Source organism: Castor canadensis, chromosome 12 (genome assembly GCF_047511655.1).
Source record: "Castor canadensis chromosome 12, mCasCan1.hap1v2, whole genome shotgun sequence".
Classification (NCBI taxonomy): Eukaryota; Metazoa; Chordata; class Mammalia; order Rodentia; family Castoridae; genus Castor; species Castor canadensis.
Genome location: NC_133397.1, coordinates 14,725,131 through 14,737,303, shown reverse-complemented (window position 1 = coordinate 14,737,303; position 12,173 = coordinate 14,725,131). Strand labels below are relative to the sequence as shown.

The 12,173-nt window shown below is 37.3% G+C and overlaps 2 protein-coding genes across 4 annotated transcripts in view; one reads left to right on the top strand and one right to left on the bottom strand.

Moving 5' to 3' along the window:
* Window positions 1-10,930, top strand: part of Smc6 (structural maintenance of chromosomes 6) — a 68,571-nt gene extending 57,641 nt beyond the window's left edge. The window contains exons 25-27 of one of the 2 annotated variants that reach the window (XM_020172599.2): window positions 10-162; window positions 2,522-2,619; window positions 3,471-10,930. In XM_020172599.2, coding sequence (XP_020028188.2) covers window positions 10-162; window positions 2,522-2,619; window positions 3,471-3,585 — 366 coding nt within the window. In that variant the 3' untranslated portion in view covers window positions 3,586-10,930. The remainder of the gene's footprint in view (window positions 1-9; window positions 163-2,521; window positions 2,620-3,470) is intronic. The other variant, XM_074049210.1, reaches the window with a different exon arrangement.
* The window catches only part of Vsnl1 (visinin like 1), a 110,281-nt gene continuing 107,781 nt past the window's right edge, over window positions 9,674-12,173 (bottom strand). For both annotated transcript variants that reach the window (XM_074049212.1, XM_020172593.2), the window contains exon 4: window positions 9,674-10,934. In XM_074049212.1, the coding sequence (XP_073905313.1) occupies window positions 10,737-10,934 (198 nt within the window). In that variant the 3' untranslated portion in view covers window positions 9,674-10,736. The remainder of the gene's footprint in view (window positions 10,935-12,173) is intronic.

Sequence of the window (12,173 nt, the reverse complement as noted above, 5' to 3'; positions counted from 1 at the left end):
CTCTTCAAGGTTCAGCCCGGCGAGGGAAACAAAGCTTCCTTCAATGACATGCGAGCCTTGTCTGGCGGTGAGCGTTCTTTCTCCACGGTGTGCTTCATCCTTTCCCTGTGGTCCATTGCTGAATCACCTTTCAGATGCCTAGATGAATTTGATGTCTACATGGTATTGTTAAATTTTAAATTCTCTGATTTTCTTTGAAATACATATTTTGAAAGGAAGCAAAGTCTTACTTTAGTTTACCTATAACAGAAAAGATCTGCTGTTTGACACTTCAGTCTGTGATATTAGTGATAGCAAGATCCCAGAGTTTGAGTTTTCTCCCTTGCTGCCAAAACCCTGTTTTTACATTTCATCTCTTCTGTCTCAGCATGCATGTCCTGTCTGTCTGATAGTCTCTCTGTTCTTCAGCCTCTCCCCTAGCTTAGTTCCACCAACCCAGAAATGAAATGTGTTCAGGCTCTTTCATCTTGTCTTTTTTCTGGGCGGGGGGGGGTGGGGGGAATAAGGAGTTGCAGTACTGGGTTTTGAACTCATGGCTTTGTGCTCATTAGGTAGGTGCTCTTAATGCTTGAGCCACTCCATCAGCCCCAAGCTCTTGCACCTTAACACAGAATTGTAACCAGTTTGCCACCCTTGCTTTTTTCCAAGGTTTTTTTCCATGTTGACTATCCTGTCCTTCATAGCCCTGCTTTTCAAAGGAGCAAGATATATAAAATAAGAATGCAAGAACATTTGATTTATTTGATTTGAGATTAAAAAGCCTAGGATTTTGGACCTAGCTCTGCCACTGATTATCGAAATGATTTTAGGCAGAGTATTTATCCTTCTTGGGTCTTGGGTCTGTTTCCTACCTCATAGGGTTATAGTGAGGCTCAAGTGAAGTCCTGTATGTAATGTACTTATTGCAATGCAGGCACATAGTAAGTTTTCATAAGCAAGCAATCGATCATCCTATTTATTGCTTCACTTAGGACTCTTCTGTCCCTAAGTGCAGTATAGTCTGGGTCTAGGCAATACTTGAATGTTACAACATTCTTTTAGCAAAGAACATAAATGAGCTAAGTCTTACTTGATTTGTTGAAGTACTAAGCACCAGAGACCTATCCTCCGCCCCTTAGAATGTGTTGTCTTACCGGCTTTCATACTCCTGCTACTAGTTTTCCTGTGTTCTTTCTTTCCTCAGTCTGCTAGGCTGCCTCCCCTAATTCTGAAGCCTGTAAGTGTTTGTGGTTTTCTTTGTTTGCTTGTTACACTCTTGTTGATTTTCTTGCACACTATACCCTGCCTACTCCCTACATATACTCAGTCCTCAAAGCTGCTGCCTGATCCCAGGTCCTTCATCTGATGTCTCTCTTGCAGTCTGTTAAATAGCCAGCATTTCAAACTCAATGTGTTTGAAACTGAATGTGTCTTCCTCTCAAAGCCTATTTTTCCCTCTAAATTCCTTACCTTGATTATTGACAAAACTGTCATTACCTGCCTAGTCATTTAGCTTCAAAACCTGAGATTTACATTCTTTTTATTTGCACACTAAATCTGACCTTTGCCTGTTTCTCTTTTGAAGTCTCCCTCGTCTCTAGTCTCTTCTCTTTTCTCACTGTGTCTCTGCTATCTCTTCTCACTCTCCATACCTGTTATCTGTTGTGATAGCCTCTTGTCCAGATTCCCAAACTTTTGGGATATTGCTCCTTCAGTCTGTCCTCCACCTTTCTGGCAGGTTTATATTTCTAAAATAGACCTGATTTTGGTCACTTACCTATTAAAGCCCCTCACAGCGATTATTATATATTATATTTATATATAAATATTTAATTTTGTACATTAACTTTGAGACCATTTATGATGTAGTTAGTCTTTACCATCTTTTTCAGCTGTGCTAAGCTGTTTGTAATTTTCTAAACATGACACCTCTGTCTAGTGTGCCCTCTTTCATTATGTAACAAACTGCTTACCTTTCAGTACTTGGCTTATACTTCTACTGCCTGTATAAAGCCTTCTATGAACACTACTTTTTTTTTTGGTGGGACTGGGGTTTGAACTCAGGACTTACAGTTGCAAAGCAGGTGCTGTACCACTTGAGCCACACCTCTGGTCTAAGAGTACCATACTTTTAAAAACACTCTCCTTTAATCATTGAGGGATAATTTGAAAAAAAATTGATAAATTTGAAATGAGACATTTTTGCTGCAGTTACTCTGAGTAATTAATCATTATTGAACTAATTAGATTAATTCTATAACTTGTATCATTTGTGTTATTTTTAATTATTATTTTTAATTGCTGTATGTATTTGAGGGGGGTCATACATATGAATATCTTAACTATAGAAATAATATGGAAGATAAATTTATTTAGTTATTATCTGTAATAGTTTCATACATTATCTTTCCATAGACTGATTCCTTGACATCATAGATAAAATAATTCATGCAAATCCAGGGTTTTTGTAACAGTTAGCAGAATGTTGCTTTTGCACAAATACAGTTGTACAATGCAGTGCTAATTTATGCCTTGTTTTCAGGATATGGTCAATAGGAGAATTGCAATGGACATGATACTTAAGATGGCAGATTCCCAGCGTTTTAGACAATTTATCTTGCTTACCCCTCAAAGTATGAGGTAACTTATTAAGTCTTTCTGTAAACATCTATATGTGTGCATATAGATCAAGCATATAAAAGGGGATAGAAATCCTCCATAATCTTAATTTTAGATACTTAAGATTTGTTTCTGTCATCTTCCTTCCATGACTGAGGCAAGTTCACTGGAATATAATTATTGTATTTGTATTTTGAATCTTCCTTTGTGGTTTTCATGACCAACTAATACAAAGTAATTTTAGTAGTTCTATGTAGGACAAAGAAACAATTTGTGATTTCCATAGTCTTGTCTCTTCTTGGTGACATACAGATGCCAATCTTTGTAAATAAAGAGCTCTACTTTGTAGTCCATCAGCTTTTATTTGGTACCTACAGTATATCAGGCAATTGAGAATTGATATTCTGTCTCTAAAGTGGTCCTGTGATCAGATGGGTATTTAAATTTGTGATTAGGAATATTTAGGTAACTCCTTCCTGGCTAGACAAGAACAAGAGTTTAAAATAATTCATTTATAAATCTCTTTTTTTTTTTCTCTCCAGACTGAAAAAAATGTGTGGTATTTAGCAGGAAGTTCTTTTTTTTTTTTTTTTTTTTTAACGAAAACAACTCATTTCTTTACAGCAAATTACATTTCTCCCTAGAATTGTTAATATTAAATGTATCCTACTCTTAGCAGATAACAGCCATTAGATTTGCATTTAGAATTTTTTTTTTTTTTTGAACAGTGCTAGGGATCAAACCCAGGGCCTTGTGAGTGTGTATGTGCTAGGCAAGCACTATACCATTGAACTACATCCCAGCCCTTAGAATTTCTTTTAAAGGATGAAAACTTTCCTGGAAATTTGAGTAATTAATTTTGCTTCTTCTAGCTCACTTCCTTCAAGTAAATTGATTAGAATTCTTCGGATGTCTGATCCTGAAAGAGGACAAACCACATTGCCTTTCCAACCTGTGACTCAAGAGGAAGATGATGACCGAAGTTGATAATTTAATATGCCATGTCCTCCTGTTGAAAGATTTGTGAGGGGGAGAAAAATTCTGGACTATCTGGTGAAATAAAATGAGACTGGAGATACTGTAAAATAAAAGAAACTCCTCTTTCTAACCACCATAAAGTGTGTAAATAAGCCTAGAAAACCAGCTACAACCAGCAATTTAAAGTTACTATTACTTTCCTTTATGAAAACCATTTTCATAGTACTGCTTTTAAATCTTTTTAAGTTTGATTGCTTGTTTGTGGTGGTGTTTTTTTTTTTACCATCTATTTTTATAGTTTTTTTTTTTTTCAGAAGGAAAATTTTGTACGTATGCACATGTACATATCTGTTTAGTTTGGGTTCATTTCTATAGTATTTTGTAAGAATTAAAATAAAACTTTGAGCACCCGATTATATTTAGTTTTGCTTTTCTGATATATTAAGTTCTGTAGTTCAATTATCAAATGTAGATGAAGGGAAGGATTTCTTACTGCAGAGGATGGGAGGCAAGGGTGGGCAAGAGTCCACTAGTTTACAGTGGACCTCTGTCTGCTTTTTGTTAATTATGAGGGACTTACATAGGACTGTGAATCTATTGGACAATATCTCTGCCTGTGGGTAATTTTTAGCCCTAAGGGTGCAGCTAGAAATTTAGGCTGAAATGTTTAATTGTACTTCATCAAATTTAAGATGCTATTTATAAGGCAATTTTATGAAGCGCTGCCGATTCCAACAGTGCTTTTTCCTCACTGGAACTGTCCTCTACCCAAGGAAGAGCCTGTAGTCAGTATTTAAGCCAGATGATGATGCAGTTTTTCATCTTGACCTACAGCATGTGAGCTTGTTTTAAAGCAATTCATTTGCTTTCTCATGGCTCCTTTCTTGTCTTGGTTTGGGCTCAGCTGAGAGGATACAGACCAGAAGAGCTGTTTAGACCAGGCTGGGAGAAGGGCTGGGAAAACTGGAAGGAGGGTGGCTCCTCATGGAGCATGAGAGTAGCTATTGACTGCATCAGCCAAAGGCCACGTTTAATGGTAACCTAGCATCAGTTACAAGACTCATCCTGATTTTAGAGCTGTGAAATGTGGGCTTCTTAGAATATCAATTTATTGTCAGAATTGGTATTTATGCACTTTTTAAATGAAAACAAATAGGACTACTACCTATATTCTCTCTTTGATACTAGGATCAGTATTAAATTTTCTTTTAAATGGATAACAACAAGTATTCTTTATGTTATCCACAATAAATGTTGGAATACATATTTATAAAATTGAAAAGGAAGTATTTTAAGAAGAGCAATATTTTAGGAACGTGACACTTCTACAGACATTGAGAAAAACTGAATTTTGGTTTTGATAGGGGAGGGAGTTTAATTTTCATCAAGTGAAATCATTTGCCACAAGCAATTCAAAAACGTGCTTTCTAATCTGAGAACCTATAGGAAGTGGGAACTGCTGAATGTTTTGAACATTCCCCAATAACCATAAAAATCTGATTTTTACATTATAATCCATTTGTCTCAAAACTATTTTAATGTACATGTATGTTTTCAAATAACAAATGAAGTAGAATTTACCAAATGCATTACCTTTTATTTGGTAAGGAATTTCAGTGTCTTTATATAGTATTAGTTTTAAATGTTATGCTTCTTAATACAGAATGGTAAAATAATCCTCAGGTTTCCAAGCATCCTGATGAACTGAAGATTATTCATTGCTTTAAGACAGCTGCTGGTGGCTCATGCCTATAATTCTAGCTACTTGGGAGGCTAAGATCAGGAGGATTAAGGTTCAAGACCAGCCTGGGTAAATAGTTCACAAGACCCTGTCTCCAAAATAACCATAGCAAAATGGACATGAGGTGTAGCTCAAGTAGAAAACCTGCTTTGCAAGCACAAAGTCCTGACTTCAAATCCCAGTCCCACCAAAAAAAAAAAAAAAATGCATTGCTTTGGCTTCAAAGTTTGAGTTTCAGTTACCATATGTGAAAATATTTTCATCTAATATTCTAAGTTCTAATGTCAAACTAAAATAATAAAAAGGAATTACTCTTTTAAAATATGTGTACCTTAAAAATAAAGCTTAGCATTTATATGTAATAAGGTCAGGTTTTTGTGAGTTGGGGAAGGTGGTAGTGACTAACTTGAGCCTCTTCATGAACAGTGATTTATGTACATTGCACAGGTGACTTCAACCCTAGAAAAAAGTCTCCGAAACCAAGAAAGGCTTCCTTAGATCTTAAGTCCTCCCTTCTCAATTTGTACATTACTGATGTGTTTTAGTAATAATCTAAGATGTAAATAATACAGTCACCGAAATTAATAATCAACACTGAAAATTGAGGCTTATTTCTCTATTGCTTTTGATTTATGGCAGAGAGCATGCCTTTATAATGTCCAGACTATGGAGACTAAAGTGCTCAAATTCTGTGTAACAAACTATGAGATGAGGCTCATAAATTGGATCAGAAAACATTTCTGTAATGAAAACAGTGACCCAAATGTCTGATTAAAATTTCTCCTGAGTACAAAATGGATGTAGAAATAAAGATTTAAAAGTTAACATAATTTGAATAATTTGGCATCTGCTAAGCTTTACTTTTTCAGTATTGGTAGTAAAACTGCACTGGTCTGTTTACACTTAAACCAGAAGTATCCCTCTGTAGCCTGGTGATCTGAAGTGCTGTGTTGTTCCACTGAATGTGTTTACAATGTCTTAAGGTAGTAATATTCTGGTTAGATTCATGGCTTTGTTTTACAAACCTACATAGCTCCTGTTGAAGATCTGAAATTTCCCTCACAGTCCCATGTGGTATAGTTGCCAGCCTGTGGTGCTATTAGGAGGTAGTGGAATGTGTAGGAGGTGGGGCTTTCTGGAAGGAAGTTAGGTCATTGAGGCTTGCCAATGTCTTCTCATTTGCTTCTAGGCTGTCATGGCCATGAGGTGAACAGGCCTCTTCCACCACACCTTCCTACCATGAGGTGCTACCTCACCACAGGCCTAAAACAACAGGACCAAACAGATCATGGTCTGGAACCTATAAAACAAAGCCAGAATAAACCTTACTCTTTTCAAGCTGATTTATATCAGTTATTTGTTGCTGACTAGCACAGATGTCTTCTACCTTGACTAATTCAATTTTTCAGGAGAATTGATTTGAAATTTACAATCCTAAAAGTTCAAATGGTTATTGATGTTTCCTGACTTAAGCTTAATGCCCTGGAGTTCAGATTGTATCAAAATATGTAACAGAAGCAGGTTGTATTCTTTAAGGATTGGCAAAGTAATAATGTGAGTATAAATTACTTGTTTCTTTGAGTCAGCAAATGAAATTTTCTTATAACACATTGTTAACTTGTGTGTTTGATCCATAGGAACAAAAGTAGCCTGGATGTACTGACTAATCATAGCAAATTTAAGAGGACTCTCGCCCCCTAGTTTAAAAATGTAGAAATTTATTTAAAAATGGTTAAGTTCCTGCCATGTGCTAGGGACTATTTTAAGCACCCCATAAAGAGACAGAGTCAAATTCCCTTCTAGATTCTTCTTTTTGTTGTTGTTGTGACTTTGGGGTTTGAACTCAAGGTCTCAATCTTGTTGGGCAAGCACTCTTACCACTTTGAGGCACTCTGCCAGGCTCTTTTTTTTAAAATTTTTATCTCTTTTTATTAGGATATCTTCATTTTACGGGGGGGATTCATACTGACAATTCCAATTAGACTTATGTACATTATTTACATTTGTCCCCATTGTCTCTTCCCCTCAACCCCCTCCCCACCCCACTTCAAGCAATTGCAAGTGATTTCTTAGTTCCGTTTCATATAGGTATATGAAGTCTGTCTACCCCATACTGTCATCTTAATCTTCATTCACCCTCCCTACTCCCGCTAGTACCCTCCCTACACATGTGTACCTATTTTACAGTCCTGTTTTTCGTTATTAATATTTAAGTTGATCGTCAAAGGGGTATCTCAGGCCAGCCTCCTTATGTGATGGATTTTTTCCAGATAAGGTCTTGTAAACTCTTTGCCCTAGGCTGGCTTCAAACCACAATCCTCCTAATCTCTGCCTCCTGTGTAGTTAGGATTATAGGCATGAGCCACCAGTGCCTGGCTAAAGTGATACTTCTGATTTCTGAGGCTAAGTCAGAAAAGACGGTGAAACTTCCAGTTTTGCAGGATTCTTGTGCTGGGACCCTGAACCATTATGCAAGTAGTATGCCACTCTAAGGCTGCCATGCTGTGAGGAAACAAACTAGCCCATATGGAGAAGCATTGAGATCCCTAATCAGCCCCCAGCTGGTCCAGGCCCATTTCTGCTCTAAGCCACCAACTGACTAGTGACTCCAAGCCTGCATCATTCAGCTGAACTCAAGCTCTGACCCATGGAAACCATAAGAAAATAATTGTTTCTATTTTAAGGCATTTGATTTGGGGTGGATTGTTACGGAGCAAGGTAACTGAACCAGTCCCTAATGGTTGTAGTTTATGACATTTCCTGTCCTCTTGCTTGACCTTGGAGTTCTTTTGTGAGAATGTATTTTTCACTATACTGTGCAATAGATTTTATTGCTTTTCTCCCACTCAGCATTAAAAAGTTATGTTGGGTGTACTTATCAGCCTGTTGCTTCCAGCTGATAGGCAGTGGCATCACCATATTTTACTTACTCCCCTTGTGATGAACCACTAGATTGCCTCCAACAGCCACACCACAAACAGCCATCACATATGTCTTGGGGACATCCCTGTATAGCTCTATGTGAGCGTTTCTTGAAGCAGTGTACCAAGGAACAGGAATGCTAGGTCAGAGATGTCTGTAGACTTAATTACTGTTGTCTTCTCTTCAGGATCACTGTGCCAGTAAGTCTACTTACTTACCATTGGCCCACATTCTACATTTCAGTGATAAAAGGACAAGTGAATCTGCTGGAGGGTTTTGTTTTGTAAGTGCTCCAGATAACCACTGTTTCTCTTCTTTCTCTCCCTCCTCTTTCTCCATCCCTTACCTCCCTCCCTCCCTCCTCTCCATCCTTCCTCCCTTTCTTCCAACCTCCCTCCTTCCCTTTAGCCTTCCCTCCCTCCTACCTTTCACCCTTTCCTCCCTCCCTTCCCAAATTTCCTACTTCAAATGTCACCTCACCACCCTACTATTAAAAGCTACCACCATATCTTATTCTCCTTCCCTCTTACCTTGCTGAGCTTTTCTTCATGCTTCTTTCAATTTACCATTTGTGTGTACATATAGTTAATGGCTATCTCCATACCCACGTAAGAATAGTGTTGGCCAAATGCATTGTAGGTGATCAGTGATTGCTCATAACTTGATTTAGCAGGTGACATCAGAGGATCCTCCCCAGTTCATCCACTGTCCTCACTAAGTTGGGGGCCTTTGACCTTCTGAATCTCTTCCTGCCTACATTTTGGGCTTACTGTGCATTGGGGTGAAGGTTACCAGGACATTCTATTAGCATATGGAATTGTTCCCTCTGAGGGCAGAATTTGGGTTCTATCAATGCTTCAGGTACACTGCTGTCCTAAGTGTAGTGAAGTTTACTTGTTTACAGTTAACTGTTGTTATTTAATGATGCTAAGAGAGTTGGTTTTTTTAAACTATTAAAGTGCATGAGTGAATAGAATGCTGCACAATCTGATACAATAGCTGCTGGCTTTACATACCAAATTAATTTAAAACAATTAAAATGTAACAGTTCCTCAGCCAACACTCTAGCCATATTTCAAGTGCACAATAGCCACATGCAGCTAGTGCACAGCGCACATGTGGATGTTTGTGTCATCAGAGTAGACGTGATTGGACAGGACTATGTAAAGAGAAAACCTCCAGAAATACTCTGAAAATTCCAACCTGCTTTAGAAATTTTGATGGAATCTCATCTGCCTGCCTTCCTTCGTCAAGGTCAAAAGAGTCAGAGTTTTGTCCCATTATTAAAATAAAAGCCAGCATGCCTTTTTTTTGGACAGCAGAAGTCTTCTTTCCTACTAGCTTATCTTGGAGGACACTTGTCGCCCACTAAAGATTCCCTCCACAGAAATGTGTAGAACATAATATGTTGTTATCATCAAAGTCACACTGAAATGTGTGTGTTAAAGTTTATTGTCAGATAATGAACATTTTTTTCAGAATGAACAAGTATTCTGTTTTCTTTAAATGTTACATGCCATATTGATTGTCTTTCTTTGGTGAAGTGGCCTGGATGAAAAGTTTCATTTGTTCTTTTTGTCATTAATTCTTCAAAGGTGCGTGTTTGATAGTGGTAAGTTGTTGCTAGCTGTCCCTTGATTATTATGAACATCTGTTTTAAATTTTAAAATTATAAAATAAGGATTAAGGGGAATAAATAAAATGTTATAAATTTATTTGGGACATCTATTGCCACCTTTTTTTGAAACCTTTGAAAACTCAAACAGAAATCAATACATTTCCATCATTTTTTACTTTCAATAAATAATATCTTTGTGTATATGTATATATAGATAGACAGATACACTTAATGAGTCATTTAGTAGGATTTTTAAGTTTTACACTGCATTCATTCAAAACAGCGCTTTCCAGATTTTGATAGGATGCAAATGAGGTAAGAATTAAGGCAAACCCAAAAGGCATGCAAATGTAGTACATTTATATTCACTGATATTACAAGCTCTTGTGTGTGGACCAAACACAGGGGCCAAGCCCCCTGCCCCACTGTGTGTCTGTCTAGTACTATTTTACAGGAGAATGGTGACGCAGCTCATAATTAAGTTACATTACCGAGGGTGGTCTCAGTGCTACTAACATCATGTAATCAAGGATTCACGAGCATCAGCAAAACATGTACAAGAAATCATGTAACTCTTCGCAGCACATTTCTGCCCAGGCTTTGGAGGAGGTTTTCTTTTTTAATGAAATATTACACATATCACATTGTGGCAGGTTGTTTTGTTTTATAATATATGCTTTTAAAATTCATTAGCAAATGACATTCTCATGCACACAAGTGTTAAACACAAGAAGCAAGTCCATTTATAGGTAGTCCAAGCAATATTTGTGTGTATGTGTGTGTGTGTGTGTATGTGTGTGTGTGTGTGTGTGTATGTGAATAGCTGCAGACTGAATGGAACATCAAGACTTCTGTGCAGTCCATAGCATTGACATCAGCTCATTTCTGAATGTCGCACTGCAGAAGTAATACAATGGAAGGGTCGCTCTTTGCAGCTTCTTTGAATTCATCAAGTGTAATCTGGTCATCTTTGTTCTTATCCATCTTGCTGAAAATCTTGTCTACTCGCTGCTCAGGCGTGAGGCCATCCTCATTCATTTTCATCATGATCACAGTGCCCACCATTTTGTAGATAGCCTTTGGGAAAAGAACATCATAGATCTACTACCAGAAATCCAGGAGAGCTGAAACCTTTTCTTGCCTCCCCTTTACCTAACTGGATCCTATTCATCCTCCAAGGCTTAGCTTCTCCTTCCCCAGAGGAGGTTCTGTTTCTGTGTTTCAAGTTCCCATGGCAACCCCCATCACCTTCCCCAACACAAAACATCTCACACATTATTGTACAAACTCCTTTGTCTTCCCTATAGCATGTACATTCTATGAAGCAGGGCATTATGTGTTTTTCTCATTCCTGTATCTTCAGGGCTTGGCACTATGTCACATAGTAGGTCTTCAATAAATAATGAACGAATGGAAAAAATCCATTTAATTTGCTAGTGACTTGAAAAGGCAATAGGAGGAAGGTCCAAGTAAGTTGTTGGTGAAGAAGCAAAAGGCAGACCAAAAATCTCACTCAGATGATAAGGAATTTAAATTTATTTCAAAAGACTCAAGTGATTTTCAATGAGAATAATCAAACTTGTGCATCTTGAGGCCAATTAAGTACAGTACTTTGGACACTTACTGTGTTTTTGGCTAGAGGAAGCAGCTAGAAAAGGCCACTCTGGTGAGATGAAGAGTCGTGGATTAGGAAGGAACAGGTTCAAGGAAGAAAATGACAGTGGTGTGTTCAGTTTCAAATATTCTGAGTTGGAGGTGCAGATGACAGTCAACAAATAGTAAGTAGAGAGATTTAGGAAAAAACAAATTGTGGTCCTAATTGATAAGGAACTAAGGAATAAGGAATTAAGATTGCCAAGCCAGGTGTACCATGAAAATTCAGCTCTGAAAGAAATTAGTTTAGGGAGTTTGTTATGTGGATTAGCCCTAGGATAAGTCAGAAAAACAGTGAGATGATTACAATCCTTCAGGTCAAGTGACTGTCCATAATTAATTCTTGATAAATCCATAGAGTCAAAGTAGGGTGGTAATTGCTTGAATCAGATTGGAAACAGGCACATGAGTATGAGTGATCTTACTGGAAAATAAACATGCTTAGAAATTGCATCATGGTGATGGTTGCACTCTTCTTTAAGTTTAAAACATTATTAAATACTTAAAATGGGTAAATTTATGATTTATAGGTTATAACTCAATAACATTCTTTTTAAAACTGTCAATTGGGGAGTATAAATCAATATAAAGTGCATTATTTTAACAAGTTAAAATGTCCACTGAGATGTTTTTGTGTGTTCATTTTTGTAGCTTGATTGTGTT